This window comes from Triplophysa dalaica, chromosome 25 (genome assembly GCF_015846415.1).
Source record: "Triplophysa dalaica isolate WHDGS20190420 chromosome 25, ASM1584641v1, whole genome shotgun sequence".
Lineage (NCBI taxonomy): Eukaryota > Metazoa > Chordata > Actinopteri > Cypriniformes > Nemacheilidae > Triplophysa > Triplophysa dalaica.
In genome coordinates, this window is record NC_079566.1 from 14,160,451 (window position 1) to 14,180,881 (window position 20,431).

Below are 20,431 nucleotides of genomic sequence, written 5' to 3' on the forward strand. Positions count from 1 at the left end.
ACAATGCCTCCGAATAACAACTTCAAAGGGAATTTTCGCAATATTTCGATTTTTTGGCACACTCAGATACCAGAGTTTCAAACGGTTGTATCTCCGCCAGGTATTATCCCATCCTAACAACCCATACATCAATAGAAATCTTGTCTATTCAACTTTCGGATGATGTAAGAATATCGAAAAATGTACCCATAAGACTGGTTTTGTCGTCCAGGGTCACATTTATGTGTATTGCACAAACCAGCTTGAAAGCGATCGCGCGCCCTCTAGCGACACGCTCATAGATTGCCTACAAAAAGTCAGAGAGTTGAATCTCTTTTCACCAGTGAAAAATCACATTAGGTTTATTTCTGTATTAACACTTCAACATCTTTAAATAATGAGAACACATTTCATTTAAAATCATACATATTTTTATTGTGTGCACTTCCCAACCTTCACAACAAAATATAATGATAACCCAATTTATGTCCTTCAGATATCATCCATCATGGCCAACAAGTCATCTCCTTTGTTTATGTGTCCCTCTGTTGGGCTTCCATCTTCGGAAAACTCCCCTGCAATACGGGCCAGCTCAGTATTGACTAACTGATCCTGCAAACGCAGCATACAAAGAAAAAGCGGTTGAATTTTAAGTATATTGAGCCATTTACATTGACATTAGTAAATGATCATATGAGTTAAAAATGGACTTTACAACTGAAGTGATGTGGCTGGAGATCACAATAGTGTGAAAATGAGAAATTATGCAATTTTGGAGCTATAAAAGTGCATGAAGTAGCCTACTGAAGCAACTCATGAAATATTAATAAACGAAAATGGAAAACCTGTGTGAGGTATAGCCTACTCGCAGTTCTAACTTCCTGGTAAACGTATTTAAGTGGAATTTTATGTGCACTATGTTAAGGTTGTCCCGGGGCAACACCTGTGTTTCTCTGTTATTGAAAAGAGATTCTACTTGTAACTTAGAACATTCCCAGCCTCGGGCAACCAAGTAGATACAAAGAGACAAGCAGGTGTGTAAAGTGAGTGACATGTCACCTGTATGGCCTGTATGTTGATGACTTTGGCTGACTGTTGTTCCGCCCCTGCCACAACACAGCTGTAGAGTTTGAGAGAAACATGGTCATTTCACTGTTAGATGTTTGACTTATTCTACCCAATTTTCCTAATAATTTAGCAGTTGAAACTTAAGATTTATGGTGTGTGTGTACTGTGTAGACGTGTCAGGATTATGTGTGGATGAGTAATGCTTACATCCCCTCATACTCCTCCAAGGTTAACAGGTTCACTTTGAAACCAGCGTCCACATTCGAGAGCTTCTGCACCTCCATCCCACCCATTAGTTTAGCCAGCAAATTCAGTTCCTCTGTGGCCAGAAGGTTAGGAGCATACTCCACCTGTCCACAACATGCAAACAAACATACAACATACAGAGGACATTGGGTTACAATATTTTAATGAAACTTCTGTACAATGTTTATGAGATGTTTTATAAATCTTTGAATGTCCCAGGATGCTTGTAGTGAAGATCCACCTGCTTTTGTTTTCTGGTTCTGTTGGAAGTGTCTGATGGTCGTGAGTCTTCAGGTGAGGCTTTGCTGTACCTGCACAGAAGTCAATCAATATTTACATGTCCAAATTAATCAAAAATCAAATCTTGGTACAATCATATTATAATGATATTATATCTCTGATTTTGTTTAATAAAAATATGTATATACACTCAAAAAAGGTGCTTTACGATCCCATAGAAGATCCGACTGCATCATTCCATAGAGAGCTTTCTGTTGCAGAACAAACGCTCTTTATAGTGAAGAAAATGTTCTTTTAATTTAAAAAAAAATGAGATGGTTCTTTTAAACAATTTGACTGAAAAGGTTCTAAGGAGAACCAAAAATGTCACTCTTATGGCATTGCTGCAAAGAACCTTTTAGGGACTTTAATCTTGTAAGAGTGTACAGTACACATTATATTAAAATAATAACTATTGTATACAATTAATTGTTGTAGCAGCAATCATGTATAGTTTTACACACTTAAATGTATACAAAGATAATTTCTTTAAATGCAAAAAATATTCTATAAAATAATTATTCTATTTATTAGCTTAATCTCTTCTTTTTTTTTTAAATATTTACATGTTGGTGCCCAAGCGTGTGACTCTGTCTCCAGAGAGGTCGAATGAGGCATCGTTTAAAGCTTGTACATAATTTTCTCCACTGGGAAACATCGTTCTCCTCACCTCTCTTCCTTTAGTAAACCACCTGCAACCAGTAATATAAGAGGAAACATACTGAGACTGCTCGCAAATAGGTGTGTATAATTATATCTATCATTTTCCAATCATCTATCATTCTTAAAACAAATACTAAAGAACGAAGTGCTCATGCTATCTCTGTCAATGTCCTCTGACCTCCACATTACCTAATTGATCCAGGAACCTCATATCCGTAAGGCACTGGCCCCGAGGTCGACAGCACAAAGCGTCCGTTGGGGTTCTGGATTTTTTCTTCCAAGAAAATTGACACCTGACGAAAGAAAAGTATGTAAAAGCATTCACGAAACTATGCTTGACTGCTATACGAGTAACTTCATAACTCCGAGATGATATGCACACAAACAATACCATCTGGCACGGTTCCAATGCAAATAAGCTCTAAGGAGCCCACAGAACAACTAACATCTCACCCTGGTTTGCATATCTTGAAAGAGGACCAGCAGCGTGTGTCGGATGAGTTGAAAGTCACCGTCGGATAAGGGTGTGTACAGCTGAGGAAAATATATATTAGTACTAGACATAAAAAGCATAGGATTAGAAATAATTTTGAAATAATAAAATAAATATGAATGAATAAAAAAACAGAGAAATTAAGATCACATTGACAGTTCATGCCTTAAACCTAAAGTTCTAGATGGCAGTGGATTTTTACCTCTATAAGTTGCCGCTGGGCTTCGTTGATCTGGTTTACCAGGTTGTGACTGTCCTTTACTAGACCTTTAATGCCGTCAGTGTGGTTAAAGGTGATGAGCAGTAGATCACGTGGACGTGGAGACAAAAGGATCTGGTACTTGAAGGCCATAGTCATCAAATCATACAACTGCAAAAAATACAAGTCAAATTTGATACAAAATAAGTCACCCCTAATAAAAAATAATGATCATAAAATAAAAAACTCTACAGCTGGAATGTAAAGCACACTTGTTAGTGCCCCTGGAGAGGTTAGGTTCAGTTCATACCTTGTCCATGCTGGCTGAGTTTAGACGCATAATGGAGGCGTGTGCGATCCGTGTCAGAACTGTCCGCAGGCCTCGATGAGTGAACACATCCTGAGGCTTTAAAATCTCCTCTAGAAACGTCTTACTGAACAAAGTGGTCGCGATATCATTCATAACTAAAAATCAGAATATGAGAAAGATTACTTACAAGAAGAATAACAGAAATTTATTTATGATACAATTTATTTTGAGTGCCAACATTTCAAAGCATTTTCTAAATAAATATCGCAGTGTTGCCCTTTTAATGCTTGTTTAATGTGAGCAATGTTAATGTTGTTTGTGCTTCTCTTGCTGTATTATTTGGATGTATTCAGCATTGTCATGTGCAGTGCGATCCAGAAATGGGATATCCTAGAATGTGTCAAGACAGGTATCAGCAAGTATTGGGAACATAGTGTTCAAGCCCAGGATCAAAGCGTGATGAATCTGAGGGGGAGAGACTAATGCACCTCTTTTTCTGTCATCCTCTGTCCAGCAACCTGCAACAGAGCCAAAGCCACATTTCTGTTACTCCACTTAATACCATCACTTATCACATTGGACTCGTCTGTTTGTCATCTGTAAACAATGATTCAGATTCATGTCATGTCTACCTTAACTGGTAGGATGATACCACTTCCAGACATATCAACACTTTACAATAATTGCATGTTGCATTTGCTATGATTAGTTAGATAAGCGGTCATTCTCGCCGTCCCAAACAAGCAACTACATAAATATGCGAGAGAGAGTGAGAGAGAAGAAGAGATAGAAGAGATAGAGAGAGATATAGAAAGAGAGAGAGAAAGAGAGAGATAGAGAGAGAGAAAGAGAGAGATATAGAGCGAGAGAGATAGAGAGAGAAAGAGAGAGCGAGTGAGAGCAAGAGAGAGAGAGAGAGAAAGAGAGAGAGAGATAGAGCGAGAGAGAAAGAAAGAGAGCGAGAGAGAGCAAGAGAGAGAGAGATAGAGAGAGAAAGAAAGAGAGAGATAGAAAGAGATAGAGAAATAGAAAGAGAGAGAGCGAGTGAGAGCAAGAGAGAGAGAGAAAGAGAGAGATAGAAAGAGATAGAGAGAGAGAAAGAGAGAGATATAGAGAGAGATAGAGCGAGAGAGATAGAAAGAGAGAGAGCGAGTGAGAGCAAGAGAGAGAGATATAGAGAGAAAGCGAGAGATAGAGAGAGAAAGAGAGAGATAGAGACAGAAAGAGAGAGAGCGAGTGAGTGAGAGCAAGAGAGAGAGAGAGAGAGAGAGAGAGAGAAAGAGAGAGAGAGAGAGAGAGAGAGAGAGAGAGAGAGAGAGAGCGAGAGATAGAGAGAGAAAGAGAGAGAGAGAGAGAGAGAGAGAGAGAGGACCGGCGGAACCGATGTATAGTTTTCTAAATCGGGGATTAAGTTTGCTAGTCTGCTATTTTAGACTACAGGGACTTTACAGCTACTGTTGTTTACCTCTCTGAGTTTTATCATCGCGTTCATCCTGCGCTCGAAGGCGCTGATCCAAAATATAAAGCATTTCTCCGCCGAGGTTTATTATAAGCAGAGGAAGCGTTCTTTGAGACATGCCTTGAGCGCTGTACACAACTCTAGAGAGAACTTTCTGAATGATCTGCCTTTTAATATGATCTGCATATATTAATGCAACCCTGCTATTCGCTTTAATGTTTGTCAGAATCGATCATAAAGGCACAGGAATGCGCTGCAGGACGCTTCAGTAGAGCCCCAATGACGTCACGTAATGCCCTGTTGACCCGATGCGCATGCGTGAACTCACACCTGTCTGTCGGTGCGTTCCTAATGGGATACACCGCCCTCCGATGAGCCCCTCGGGAAGGGGACAACACACAAAACGTCGCTCCAAGTAAAGAGAAAATGACGTTGTTTTATTGCTCCTTTTGCCAAGTGAATTTAAAACAGACATAATAAGAGATTCAATTGAGTTTTACTTTACTCTTCGAGTATGAATGATCATTTCGAAATGAAACGCAGTATTCTTGCACTTGCTTCGCTTGGTAGGTAGATAGGTGTGAAAAAAAATACTATTCTCGCGACATTATAGTATGTATTAATAAAACCTTTTTAAAATATTCATAAAAGCTTTATAAAATTATAACTTTGTTAAATTCTTTAATAGTTATTGAAATGTGTTCGTTTATATAGATGTAGCCTATATCCAAATACTGTTTTATCTTTATCTGTTAATTATAAAGTGTCTGTTCATTTTAATAGGACATGAATGCAAAGTATGTCTGTCCGGACTCACGTTTAGGCAAATGCAGTGCAATGATAAAAGAACTGCCTCAGTTAAAAGTTTGAAGTCCTACATGGTTAAAGACATTAGTAACACTCTTTCTTTGCCTTCGTGTGCAGCCTGATGTCAAGGTCAGAAAAATTATATGCAAACAGTATTTATTTCTAATGATAAAGCGATTCGATTGATGTCTGGATATTCTCTTTTAAAGAGGAAACATGTTTAACATTTGCGAAAAACAACATGTACTTACTTGTAGTTGGACAGTTAAAGCTGGACTCTTTCTTTTCTACTGTTTAAAAGACACTCGCTCTGTTGAGTGCAGTAGTATTTGAATATTTTATTTTTTAAACATTTGCTTTTCATCTTTCAAATAGTCTGTAATGCTCAAAATAAAGTGACCACCAATAGGATTAATGACTTTGTTCTTTTTCTGCAGCAATTGTAATGTTTAGTTGCAGAAAGAAGCTACGGACAATGGAACATATTCATCTCTCTGTGTTTATAGTGTAAGTTATATTGCATAAAGACACAAAACATTTGATTATTTTTATGATTTATATTTTTAACTATGACTCTAAAGATGTTGATTTTACCTGCAGTGTGGCCATCTGTAGATGTCAAGGTGAACAACATTTCAGCTCCTCTGAAACTCTGCATTTCAAATTCACAAACCACAAATGGATGAAGAAAATTCAAGATCTGCCACTATCAGCTATATCGATTCCCGGCACACACCAAAGCAACCGGTACTCACAAACATCTCCTCCGGCGTTTCAAGCATGGGGTCTACACAACCAACTTGATGCCGGCATACGATTTTTTGATCTGCATGTTACCTCCAGGAACATGCAATATGTAAAAACTGAAGGTGTTCAGGAATCTGAAACATTTTTTTATGCTTTTAGAACTCTGCAGACTTTTCTTGTGAAACATAAGAAAGAGACACTGTTGCTTAGAGTTACTCCAGATGAGGGAGCTGTTGCTCAAGTCACTGAGTGGTTGAGTGGAGGTGATTTACCTTTATGGACAGACAAAGTTGTCCCCACACTTGGGCAGGTGCGAGGAAAGATAGTCTTGGTCCAGAGTTCAACTTTAAATCTAGGACTTCCTGTTCATGTCACAGAGTTAGACACAGAGAAAGATAAAAAAGAAACACAAATGAAAGAAAATATAAAATTAGCGTCACAAAACTGTAACCATGATATGATGCTCACATATACTGGGTCCAAAGTTGGATCAGAGGAGCCGTTAGAAATAGCCAAAACACTCAACAAACAGGTTGATGATTACCTTCTTGAACTTAAAGGAGACACGAATAGATCACATTGTGTAGGTATTATTGCCATGGACTTCCCTGGCCCAAAAGTCATTCAAACAATCATCGATTTTAATGGCAAATTAGGGTATATGTCAAATAAATTACAGGACACAGATGTAGCCGTACCGGAAACTTCTGAGAGTGATGGAAAAGAAGAAAAAACTGGCAAACATCCATCCGAAGATCACAAACATCCATCTGAAGATCACAAGAATCACCCATCTGAAGATCACGAACATGCATCCGAAGATCACGAACATGCATCCGAAGATCATGCACATCCATCTGAAGATCACGAACATCAATCTGAAGATCATGAACATCCATCTGAAGATCACGAACATGCCTATGAAGATCACGAACATGCATCTGAAGATCACAAACATGCATCTGAAGATCACGAACATGCCTATGAAGATCACGAACATGCATCTGAAGATCACGAACATGCATCCGAAGATCACGAACATGCATCCGAAGATCATGAACATCCATCTGAAGATCACGAACATGCATCTGAAGATCACAAACATGCATCCGAAGATCATGAACATCCTTCCGAAGATCATGAACATCCTTCCGAAGATCACGAACATGCATCCGAAGATCATGAACATCCTTCCGAAGATCACGAACATGCATCCGAAGATCACGAACATCCATCTGAAGATCAGAAACATGCATCTGAAGATCACAAACATGCATCTGAAGATCACGAACATGCCTATGAAGATCACGAACATGCATCTGAAGATCACGAACATGCATCCGAAGATCACGAACATGCATCCGAAGATCATGAACATCCATCTGAAGATCACGAACATGCATCCGAAGATCATGAACATCCTTCCGAAGATCATGAACATCCATCTGAAGATCACGAACATCCCTCTGAAGATCATGAACATGCATCCCAAGATCATGAACATCCTTCCGAAGATCATGAACATCCATCTGAAGATCATGAACATCCATCTGAAGATCACAAACATCCATCTGAAGATGACGAACATCCATCCGAAGATCATGAACATCCTTCCGAAGATCATGAACATCCTTCCGAAGATCACGAACATGCATCCGAAGATCATGAACATCCTTCCGAAGATCACGAACATCCATCTGAAGATCACGAACATGCATCCGAAGATCACGAACATGCATCTGAAGATCATGAACATCCATCTGAAGATCACGAACATCCATCTGAAGATCATGAACATCCATCTGAAGATCATGAACATCCTTCCGAAGATCATAAACATCCATCTGAAGATCCCGAACATCCATCTGAAGATCATGAACATCCTTCTGAAGATCACGAACATCCCTCTGAAGATCACGAACATCCATCTGAAGATCACAAACATGCATCTGAAGATCACGAACATCCATCTGAAGATCACAAACATGCATCTAAAGATCACGAACATGCATCCGAAGATCATGAACATCCTTCCGAAGATCATGAATATCCATCTGAAGATCACGAACATCCATCTGAAGATCACGAACATGCATCTGAAGATCACGAACATGCATCCGAAGATCATGAACATCCATCTGAAGATCATGAACATCCATCTGAAGATCATAAACATCCATCTGAAGATCACGAACATCCATCCGAAGATCATGAACATCCTTCTGAAGATCACGAACATCCCTCTGAAGATCACGAACATCCATCTGAAGATCACAAATATGCATCTGAAGATCATGAACATCCATCTGAAGATCACGAACATGCATCTGAAGATCACGAACATGCATCCGAAGATCATGAACATCCTTCCGAAGATCATGAATATCCATCTGAAGATCACGAACATCCATCTGAAGATCACGAACATGCATCTGAAGATCACGAACATGCATCCGAAGATCATGAACATCCATCTGAAGATCATGAACATCCATCTGAAGATCATAAACATCCATCTGAAGATCACGAACATCCATCCGAAGATCATGAACATCCTTCTGAAGATCACGAACATCCCTCTGAAGATCACGAACATCCATCTGAAGATCACAAATATGCATCTGAAGATCACGAACATCCATCTGAAGATCATGAACATCCATCTGAAGATCACGAACATGCATCTGAAGATCACGAACATGCATCCGAAGATCATGAACATCCATCTGAAGATCACGAACATCCATCTGAAGATCATGAACATCCATCTGAAGATCACGAACATGCATCTGAAGATCACAAACATGCATCCGAAGATCATGAACATCCTTCCGAAGATCATGAACATCCATCTGAAGATCACGAACATCCATCTGAAGAACATGAACATCCATCTGAAGATCACGAACATCCATCTGAAGATCATGAACATCCATCTGAAGATCACGAACATACATCCGAAGATCACAAACATGCCTATGAAGACCACGAACATCCATCTGAAGATCATGAACATCAATCTGAAGATCATGAACATCCATCTGAAGATCATGAACATCCATCTGAAGATCACGAACATCCATCTGAAGAACATGAACATCCATCTGAAGATCACGAACATCCATCTGAAGATCATGAACATCCATCTGAAGATCACGAACATACATCCGAAGATCACAAACATGCCTATGAAGACCACGAACATCCATCTGAAGATCATGAACATCAATCTGAAGATCATGAACATCCATCTGAAGATCATGAACATCCATCTGAAGATCACGAACATGCATCCGAAGATCATGAACATCCTTCCGAAGATCATGAAAATCATAAATCTGAAGATCATGAAGCAAGTAAACCATCAAAGATCAAATCAAGAAAAAAGGTCATCAAGAAAATACATTGCCGTAAAATCCATTTAAGACGCTACCCATCACCTTTACTTCCATTTCAGTCTAATAAGACTTAATTAACAAAAAATAGTTGATGGGGAAATTTGGATGATTTCATAATTAATAGATATAATACTAAAAATATAAACTAAAATTAAATTTAAAATGTATGTATAATCATATTTCTTGCCACCTGGTTATGTATTTTTCATGGAAACATTAACTGCTCAGAAGAAGAAATACATTCCTCCATTGCTGACCTTGTGTAAAATCTTATCTAACAGATCATGTTAATGGATTTCTTTGATCTCTTGAGAAAGGTGGAAAGAAACCGTGGAAATGAATCACTACTGACACAAAAAAGAAATGTCTGCTTTAATGACATGTGCATTGAAATTTTATCTTGGCCTTTTAAAAATGGACAAATAACAAATATATCTTGTTTCCATCATAAGACTCTGAATCAGATTACATTTCAGAAGTAACACATAAATGTCAGATACTTCCACATTTCAGTTTCTGTGAACTGCAGTGTACCGTGGCTATCGTAAGAGCCCAAGCACTTCCTGTCATTTAAATCCTACTTGAACATAAAATACACAAACATGATTCACAATGATTCATCATTCACTTATTTGCTGTTATTTATGGAAGAATCTTGCACTGTGGAAAAGATGAAAGAAAAAAATGCAATCTGTGCCATTCTGTTTGCCAATCGTTGATCTCACAGGGGTTTCCCTTTCTCACCACACAAAGGAAAAATCTTTTAACAAATAACAAAACTGTTATCTATGTGACATTTGTATGAATTGACCCCACAATGACATATGATAATACAAATGTTTTTTGAAGGGTGAAGTGGAAATATACACTGTGTCTATTTCACACCAGATATATTAAGGGAAGTGAGATTTACAGTTACAGACCATGTTTACCGTTGTCTCAATGAAAGAGATAGTATGCTCTGCTTGTTTGCTTTTCTTTTTAGTTTTGTTTTGAATGGTCATTCTCAGATCTTATTTCCCTTTTCCTTGATTAAACACATAAAGTATGTTCATAATTTGAACTTGTGCAGGCCAAATTTACATTTTTATCATTTATTAAATGTATATTGTTTTCTCATTCATTATTTTTTTATTTTATTTTGTTTATTGCAATGTATCGTTTTCTGGTTTATTTCTTGTATTTTATTTCTTGTTTTAAATGTGCCAGTTTTCTGATTGATTTCATATTTTATTTTATTTCTTGTTTTAATTGTGCCAGTTTTCTTATTTATTTAATATTGTTTTTTATTTATTGTTTTAAATCTACCAGTTTTCTTATTTATTTATTTATTTCATATTTTATTTTATTTCTTGTTTTAAATGTGCCAGTTTTCTTATTTATTTCATATTTTATTTCATTTATTGCTTCAAATGTGCCACTTTTCAGATTTAATTCATATTGTATTTTATTTATTGTTTTAAATCTACCAGTTTTCTTATTTATTTCATATTTTATTTTATTTCTTGTTTTAAATGTGCTAGTTTTCTTATTTATTTCATATTTTATTTTATTTCTTGTTTTAATTGTGCCAGTTTTCTTATTTATTTCATATTTTATTTCATTTATTGCTTCAAATGTGCCACTTTTCAGATTTAATTCATATTGTATTTTATTTATTGTTTTAAATCTACCAGTTTTCTTATTTATTTCATATTTTATTTTATTTCATGTTATAATTATGCCAGTTTTCTGATATATTTCATATTTTATTTTATTTCTTGTTTTAAATGTACCAGTTTTCTTATTTATTTCATATTTTATTTTATTTCTTGTTTTAAATGTGCTAGTTTTCTTATTTATTTCATATTTTATTTTATTTCTTGTTTTAATTGTGCCAGTTTTCTTATTTATTTCATATTTTATTTCATTTATTGCTTCAAATGTGCCACTTTTCAGATTTAATTCATATTGTATTTTATTTATTGTTTTAAATCTACCAGTTTTCTTATTTATTTCATATTTTATTTTATTTCATGTTATAATTATGCCAGTTTTCTGATGTATTTCATATTTTATTTTTAGGTAGTATGTGAAGCTCTTCAGTCTTGAAAATAAAGATTTGTTGAAGTCTCTTCTTAGTTTCTAAAGATTTTTTGATGTGTTACTTTCTTGGTTTTATTGATAAGAAGACAAACGTCTACTTGATTCAACAAATTATTGAATGGGTATCTAAATTCTTATTTATCATCAGTGTATAGATTAAATTATTTACAATTTATCTTTTATTCGCATTACATAATAAGAGTTAGTGACGCAAGTGACGTTAGGACACTTCCTGGTTTTGCTTTCCTCTTTCTAAAGGCGTGTCGCGTCATATTTCGGGACTTTACAGTCGTGGGTTCAACAGGAACAAACTTTTATAAAACTCTGTTACACAGAAACAGAAGCTCACAACTCTGGCACACACACAACACAGAGAAGCGATGTTAAACTAGAGGTTCGTATAGTTTTCTATCTCGCATTTAACTTTTTACGACGTATATCTGTATATTAGCGGGGGTTGTTTTGATCCGTCGGTGCTGTGTGTGAATTATAAGAAGTTTATTAGCCACTTCTACTGTCGTTTCAAGTAAAAATAATATAAACAACTTTTAATTACAATGTTTTTAGGGTAATAAATCGGATAAGGTAAAGTTTAGAGTGCAACAAATTTTAGAAAATAAATGTATTTATTACTGTAATCTGGTTTATGTGTTATAGATTGAACCTTTATCATCTTTAAATACATGTTTTTTTTCCATTATTGAACGATTCTTACTCCACACAAGACATAACAGACACGAATAGTTTTATTAAGCTTATATTTCAAAGATTTTTTCATTTATATTAGATTATTTCGAGTTCTGTGTACTTTAAATATCATACTATTGATGACATATTTTGGTTTGAACTATTTTACCTTATTTTTTTGTATTTGTCACATAGTATTTTGTAATGAGATGTTTGGGACATGCCAAAAACAAGAAAGTAACAGGTGGAACCTTTGATCTATTAATATGAACATGGCCTTTTATTTATATTACATAAATAATCTTTGACAAAGTGTGAGATTGTAAAATCAACCATGGCATTAGCAGTATTATTACTACACCTTTTTGTTGGTAACATCCCAAATTGTAGTCTTAATGAATTGACCTGTACTCAATTTCATGACATAAAAATGCATTCAAAAACGTTTTTCATATTAAACAGGAGTGAACATCCAGAACATTTCCCAGATGAAGAAATGAGCACGGAAATAAGCACCATCCCAGCGTTGCGCCTGTTTTCGGATTCCCGTTGGTTTGACTCAAACGACACCAACGCATGGCTAACAGCCCCCGCAGCCGTATGTGACCCTCCCGTTACCTGCAAAGATAGAATGGACCCGGGTCAGCCCAACCCAACCCCAGACGAGTTCCAGACCCAACTCGACCTGTTCCTCAAACTGGGTTTTTCCCAAACTCAGGTCCGTGCCGCTTTCCTGAAACTCGGCCTCGGTGCGGACACAAACAAAGTTCTGGGGGAGCTGATACAGGCTGGTGGAGAACCTGAGGAACCCACCGCCTCCCCCGTGCTGGTTCCACGAGGGGATGGTACGAAGGTCCGAAGCGCCCAGACAGAATGTCGTAGCTCTCAAGAAGAGCTTGTAGAAGATGAAGATGCCCTCAGACCGATTGTTATAGATGGAAGTAATGTAGCCATGAGGTGAGTTTACCGAACTTGCACCGCACTGAATCTTCTATATATTCTGTTTGAGTATTACTCTTATTTGATGATGAATAGAAGAAATAATGTCATGACGGTTTTGAAGAGCGTTTCGTCATCCTGTCAGAGGAACTCGGTAAAATGTGAATGTAGTAAATCAAGTCACGGGTCCGGTTTCTCAGTTTCAGATCCTGATTTGTGTTTATTAAGTTGAATATATACCAAATACTTTTTTTTAGTTAGTCATGCATATTATATTACTAAATTAAAACAGATGTACTAATGTGTTGTTGGAACATGCCCTGAGAATATCTTTCCCACCATGTATCAGGAAGTTATTTGATAAGATTGTTAATAATTGGGCGCATGTATTCTTATTCTTGCACAACACATGAATCTATAAACCTTTTTTGAATTAAGGAGGAAGTATATTTCTTATCCTGCTCCAAAAGAAAGTAGCCAAGGATCATGTATCAATATTTAGTTTAATGTATTATTCACCATTTGTTTTACTGTCCGCGTGTGTCACTCCACCTTTTAACACCTTTCAAGCCTTTTTGTTTCCTCTCGCTTTACATTTTTACCTTACAACTCGTGGAGTTCAGATTTGTCCCTGCAGGCTCCCGTAGCTGTCAGCACTCCAGTATGCAAATATTCTAATATGCAAATCAGCTGTGTTTGCCCTGCGCTCTCACACTTCTATTATCTTGAAGATGAATGATGAACAGGCTTGACATTGCAATTCGCCTTCTTCATTTTCAGGACATGCAGCAGTTGAGGACAGACAGCTTTTTCACACCCACTCGTTTTATGTTTATGTACGGCGTTATAAAAAGAACTTAGACTGTAATTGTCTTGTTTATGATATTGTATTCATTGATGTACATAAGTACTATTTAGCAAATGAACACATTGAAAGTGAGATAATTATTTATTTAACCTAAAGATAGGTTAAATAAAGCAGTCTAAAAAACGTATCTACCTACTGTCCAAAATATCTACTATATGTTGTTCATGCTTCACCTTGCTCTAGACTTGCATGTAAACACAACTTTGTAGATTACAGTTACTCTTGGTTCATTGACAATATGTTAAATGCTCTCTCATTTGTAGTCGCTTTGGATAAAAGTTGGATATCTGTTCTCTCGACAAACTGTATAAGGTGCAATTTAGCTTAGTTATAAGCCTTTCCTTATATACTCTTATGGATTATGATTCATTTGAAATCTATCAAAAGATGTTGAGAGTCAGATGTGCTTTACAATTTGACTGTTGGTGCATTCGATACGCTCCTAAACAAACTTTTCACTTTATTGCAAGAAAATTGAAATGACTTCCTTTTCTGATTCTTAGCCATGGGAACAAGGAAGTTTTCTCTTGTTTGGGAATCCAGCTGGCGGTGAATTTCTTCCTGGAGCGAGGTCACCTTGACATCACCGTGTTCGTGCCTTCCTGGAGAAAAGAGCAGCCGCGGCCTGACGTTCCAATCACAGGTAGGAAAAAAGAACGAGGACTGTGTCAGAAACAATCGCATAAAAACAGACGACATGTTATATGTTGCGTGCAGTTTTGACTCTCAAGAACTTCTGCAGGTTTATTGTCTGATTTTCTTTATGAATAGATTGGATAGCAATTATGCTTTAAAAGTCATCTATTCAAACTCTAGTCTCAATGAACGGAAGTGAAAATACATAAAACCCTATTGTGAAAGAAGTTTTCCTGGGATAAGTTTGCAAGCACCTGGGGCTTTTTTGAAACCTTAAATACTTCCGTGTAACGTATAAAGGCACACAATGATGAAAAAGCCACTGCTGGATTTGCAGACTGCGCCAGCCTGTATGTTTACCTAAAGTTTGACTCGGCCGAGTGGATTTTATACAATCTTGAGATTGCAATGATAATACTGTTAAAGAACACAGCAGGTGTGATGCCCATTCATCTCAACTACTGCGATTTTACTACGCAAACATGCACAGCATTGTTTAAATTCCTGCTTATCTTTACATAAACTGTACAACGTTTAAATACTGTATTAAAAACTGTACAAAGATTATTGGCACATGTTCAATAGAAACCAGAAGTTGATTAAATTAAATGCCGAGAATGTTATTTCCTTGAACTGAAAGGATTGAATGCCAAAAGGGAAACCCCTTGTTTACTGAATAGACAGTAAGATATGCTTCTTGGGAGTAAAGAATTCAAATTATAAAACATACAATTTGATGACACATAAAATGATCACAATAAAGATAATTGCGTTCTATACCTCGGACAAAACATAATTGTGACATAGGCGGTATAGGAATTAAATATTTTTGTATTGTTTTGCTTTCTCTGCTGAAATTCTCATAACCGTAACGCGTCCCGATTTGTTCATTATTTGTTGTAATTTAAACAGAGTAAAGTTAAAGTATTCTGAAAAAAAAACGGACAAACAAACGATTGACAGAATATTCATGTATAAAAAAAATAAGCATTAGTGGAAGAAAGAAGTGTCCAAGACTGATATTCTCATCCTCCATAACAGTTTTAAAAAACCGCTTAAACACTGACAAATATATTTACGTTAAGTTTGATTTTATGTGAAGAAACACATCTAATAGTACCTTTCAAATGGCAAACAACTTAATATGCTCTTGTCACGCTGTGATCTCATTACTGATACAGGTTGTTTTCCCCATTTAAAAAAAAAAATGATAACATTGGAATTAAAATATAATTAGTTTATGTCTTGTTATTTATGATTAATAAATCTAACTTTGGCATCATGCCTTCGCTTGTTTTTAGCAAAAAATGCTATAAGATGGACAGTTTTAAATGGTTACGGTGATGAGAATTAAGGCCTGTTTTGTAATAAAATTTTTTTTGTAAAACTCAAATGAATCTAAAGGTAATTTGTTGATACAAGTGTTTTTAAGAAATCACGTTTGACATCTTGAAACCAAGATTTTGTAAGAATAACCCGGATAGTTCGCCAAAAAATATATTATAAATGTTCCTTATTTATACACCCAACCTCTATGTGACTCTGTTTTGAGAAATCATTCGTATAATGAAAGTCAAAACAGTTCAGTGTTGTTTTGTTATCAACGTTCTTCAAAAATATCTTCTTTTGTGTTCTGAACATTATACAGGTTTGGAATGACATGAGGATGAATAATTAGTGTTTTGGGTGAACCAGTCCCTTAACATGACTGTAGTATCAACTGGGTCTTTAAGCTAGTGTTGAAAGTTCCAAATGAGAAATAAATTCTGACATTAATTGTTTTCAACAATACTTTTGGTCAGATCAACACATTTTACGGGAGCTGGAGAGGAGAAAGCTTCTTGTATTCACGCCATCCAGAAGGGTGGCTGGAAAACGTGTGGTTTGCTATGACGACCGTTTCATAGTGAAGCTGGCGTACGAATCCGACGGCATCATTGTGTCCAACGACACGTATCGAGATCTCCAGGGAGAACGTCCAGAGTGGAAGCGTTTCATTGAGGAGAGACTTCTGATGTACTCGTTTGTCAATGATAAGTGAGTAGAACTTTTTCTTACTTCATCCTGTCTGATTGACATTTTGATTCATTAAATCACATTCCTTTTTTATAGATTTATGCCGCCGGACGACCCCTTGGGAAGACATGGTCCCACCCTTGACAACTTCTTGAGAAAGACTCCACGTCTACCTAAGAAACAGCCGTGTCCTTATGGTGAGAAGGCGCAGATAATATTTGCATACAGTAGCTTGTAAAGTCTTGCAGTCACATGTTGGAGTAAATATTCTGTGATTGGTGTCAGGGTGTAGTGTGTTTTACATTTCTGTCTAGATTTATAATCCAGACCCAAGAAAGGAAAAATGACACGGTGCTCATTAATTAACATCTAATTACTCTTTATGATAGTTTTTTGATAATAATTGTACACAAATCAACTGTTCAAAGGTTTATATGCCCTTGGTTTTTAATACTAATGGTGCTACTGAGAAAATAATTTTTAGTGTAATATAGCTTCATCATAGTGATGCTGGCATCGCTCTTTAAAAATTTAAACATGAAAAATCTTTTGTAAGAGGTATTCAAACCTATAAAAAAACAGTAAACTGTGATGTTTCTGACCACATGACGAGCAGTCAGAAATTGACGTTTCAGATTTCATGAACGTAATCCTTTTTTTCAATACAGGGAAGAAGTGCACGTACGGAATCAAATGCAAATTTCATCACCCTGAGCGAAGCAAACAATCCCAGCGTGCCCTGGCCGACGAGCTGCGGGACAAGGCTAAAATCTCTTCCACACCTCACAAACCACAGTCAATTCCTCTCGGGCCCAGTCAAAGTCCATCTCTAGAAGAAGTTTTGGAACACAAACTATCTCTTGACCCGTGCGGACCTCTCAAAAAAACACACACCAGCGAAAACATGCTGGTCGTCAAAGGAGTCCCTCAACCGACTCAGAAGACGTTTACCTCAAAGAGAGAACACCGCCATTCCCCGACAGGTCCTTACGGATCTCAGGAGCGTTTGGATTCAGGCTTGGGGTCCTACGAAAGTCATTTACCGGAAGCGCTCTACTACGACACGGAGCACAGAAACTCCAAACCGCCCAGCGGTGGGCGACACCGCTGCGTTCCAGCTAACAGACAACCCTGCAGTGGCTGCTCTTATGAGTCTCAGAACGGAGGCAGCATGAGCTTATCCAGCTCGCCAAACCCAGAACACATGAGTTACGGTCAACCCCGTTATCATTCGTACGGAGGGGGTCCCGTTTACCCACCCGTCAACATGTCACAGTATTCGTATCATCACAGCAGAGGTCCTACACCTCATCACGGATACTGGTCTGATCATTTTGGTGCCTATCCTTCAGCATCCCAGGATATGAGAGGACATGGACGCTGGTCTCCTTCCAAACCAAATCCACAGTTGTCTGAGAGGGAGCAGGTGAGAAAGAAATTGCTGGCGATTTTTAATGCACGCTTGGTGGACAGGGCTATGGACAGGTTTCCTCATATCCTCGATCCGCAAAGACTGGCTGCAGAGATTTTGATCCTTCAATCTCATGATGGGGCTTTATAAGTCTCTAGTTTAAAAACAGGCCGTTGAAGGACTAATTAGACATTAAGACATTTCGAAGCTTTTATGTTTTATTTTTGTCTCGCTGGGTGCCCCGCTCATGAAATCTCATTGGTCCAAAATCCTGCTTTATGTAGTTTAATTTAAACATCCTTTTTTTGTGATTTTCTGCAGCATTTCAGTTTCAGCGAGAAGGCAAAGTTTTCGTCATTTTAAAAATAAGAAAAGTTTGAAATAACTGATGCCTATTTATATTTTAAAAAGGAAACTTGACACAAAACGTGTCTAATACAAACGTAACCTTTTGTATTTTTTAAGGTATTGTGACTTGTATTTGGTAAATGATGGTTATTTATCATTGGTTGTATTCAGTGGTAACCAACAAGGTATTTCTCTTTGACAGTTTAATATTGACTTTGTCAGCGTTCTGGCAAGAAAATGATATCATGAAAACATAGTTTGTGTTATGAATTGTGGTTCTGAGGTCTTGGATCTGCAGTACCGTTTAAATGTGTCGGCACCGTGTGCTTTAACGTTTCTTAATCTGAACTACCAAAACGGTAGAAGTGTACACACCCTTTGGTGTATTTTCCTTTTATTGCTTCAAATTTATAAAATTCAGCCCTAGAGGGTATAGCTCATCAGTGTGGTTTGATATATATTCAATAAGTTCTCATGTAAATACTACAAGCAAGAAACAGATCAGACTGTCATCACAGTATGAGGGACACTAGAAAAGTGCCCATGTTAGTTTGCAAAGATTGTTAAAGTAAGAAGAATTTATAATATTGAGTAGGCAACATCTTGCCATTGTTTTCTGTAAAATCTGAATATATTTACTTTTTATTGTTCTGTTGTTTTATAAAATAAAAAATAAATGGGAAAATGTTTATGTAAAAATTTCACTTCAACTGTTTTCTTTGTAGATGCATTGTGATCTTTCATTAAAAAAAAGCACAGATGTTGTCTGCACAAGTTAAGTGTACTCTCAGCGCGAATGTGTGAACAAACATTTAAAACAAGATGAGACAGACCTAACCTTCCGAAAGCTTTGGCCGGAGGGCACGTTTGTCAACTATGAACGATGCTTGGCAGGTAAATCACATCTCCCACCCTAGAATCTGTCTTAAACGGTTGTACTTGTATGTCTTGTACAGTATGTAACAAATCTGATGGATTGGTTACACCTCCTCGAGCAAAGAGACCACATACTTCTCAAAACTACTGTTTTAGTCGTTGATTCTTAACACATCTGTACAGGGTGACATTTGTTTCATTCCATTGAGAGTTCAAAATCTCTTATAGTTTTGTCCTGGCTCATTTCCAGTGTGCTGTACATTTGAAAGGGCAAGTTCACCCAAAAAAATGAAAATTCTGTCATCATTTACTCACCCTCATGTAATTTTATACCTGTATAAATAAGATATTTGGAAGAATGTTAGTGACTTCAGTTCCGGGGCATCATTGACCACCATATTAGGAAGAATTATATGGTAGTCAAAGGTGCCCCAGAACTCGTTTTTCTTAATTCTTCAAAATACACTAGTAAACATTTGAAGTGAATCAAAAAAAGTTACAGCTATTGTTCAAAATTCATGTAGGTCTGCTATTATTCAAAGTTGTCATCAATGGGATTTCATTCCTCATCACTTCTGATGATGCCCAGACATGATTGTTTTTTACAAAGTGTGAATTGGCTTGTCACACATTTGTGAAAACAAGAGTTCACCAAAAACGGTTGGTTGTTCAGTACTTATGTGATTCACCTGATGTCACACTCGACTAAAAATCCCTCTGAAACATTATTGCCTGCAGTGCACAATTTCGTGGCTTTGGAATGCCTCAAGGAGCCAGCCAAATGGTCCTTATGGTGATGTACTGGATAGTCTACTGCTCTGTACTGTAGTCACTCTGTGGGAGGCGTCAGTGTGAAAACAGGAAAGAAACTATTTAAACTTCAACAAAATATATGTTATTGAACATGTTAAAGCAGA

General features: G+C 36.9%; 2 protein-coding genes across 3 annotated transcripts; one reads left to right on the forward strand and one right to left on the reverse strand.

The window, feature by feature from the left end:
* Positions 1 to 406: 406 nt before the first annotated feature.
* On the reverse strand, positions 407 to 4,911 carry oscp1a (organic solute carrier partner 1a). 2 transcript variants are annotated; one of them, XM_056741776.1, is made up of 11 exons: positions 4,703 to 4,911; positions 3,726 to 3,755; positions 3,238 to 3,392; positions 2,931 to 3,098; positions 2,689 to 2,769; positions 2,425 to 2,528; positions 2,139 to 2,264; positions 1,535 to 1,604; positions 1,255 to 1,397; positions 1,039 to 1,099; positions 407 to 591 (listed from the first exon to the last, which is right to left on the reverse strand). In XM_056741776.1, the coding sequence occupies exons 1-11, from the start codon at positions 4,812 to 4,814 to the stop codon at positions 472 to 474; spliced, it is 1,170 nt and encodes a 389-aa protein (XP_056597754.1). In that variant the 5' UTR covers positions 4,815 to 4,911; the 3' UTR covers positions 407 to 471. The 2 variants fall into 2 exon arrangements, with proteins under 2 accessions (XP_056597754.1, XP_056597755.1); XM_056741777.1 differs by lacking the exon at positions 4,703 to 4,911 and adding an exon at positions 3,870 to 3,935.
* Positions 4,912 to 11,995: 7,084 nt separating this feature from the next.
* On the forward strand, positions 11,996 to 19,337 carry zc3h12ab (zinc finger CCCH-type containing 12Ab). Its single transcript, XM_056741929.1, has 6 exons — positions 11,996 to 12,127; positions 12,883 to 13,377; positions 14,731 to 14,870; positions 16,666 to 16,900; positions 16,976 to 17,076; positions 17,548 to 19,337. Exons 2-6 carry the CDS (start codon positions 12,917 to 12,919, stop codon positions 18,438 to 18,440), a joined length of 1,830 nt encoding a protein of 609 aa, XP_056597907.1. The 5' UTR covers positions 11,996 to 12,127; positions 12,883 to 12,916; the 3' UTR covers positions 18,441 to 19,337.
* Positions 19,338 to 20,431: the final 1,094 nt, after the last annotated feature.

Coding starts and splice junctions, on each gene's coding strand:
- oscp1a (XM_056741776.1), bottom strand. CDS start 4,814: ATGTCTCAAAGAACGCTTCCTCTGCTTATAATAAACCTCGGCGGAGAA. Junction 3,393..3,725: donor AGAGGATGACAGAAAAAGAG/GTGCATTAGTCT, acceptor TCTGATTTTTAG/TTATGAATGATATCGCGACC. Junction 1,398..1,534: donor GAACCAGAAAACAAAAGCAG/GTGGATCTTCAC, acceptor TGTTGTGGACAG/GTGGAGTATGCTCCTAACCT.
- zc3h12ab (XM_056741929.1), top strand. CDS start 12,917: ATGAGCACGGAAATAAGCACCATCCCAGCGTTGCGCCTGTTTTCGGAT. Junction 14,871..16,665: donor GCCTGACGTTCCAATCACAG/GTAGGAAAAAAG, acceptor ACTTTTGGTCAG/ATCAACACATTTTACGGGAG. Junction 17,077..17,547: donor GAAACAGCCGTGTCCTTATG/GTGAGAAGGCGC, acceptor TTTTCAATACAG/GGAAGAAGTGCACGTACGGA.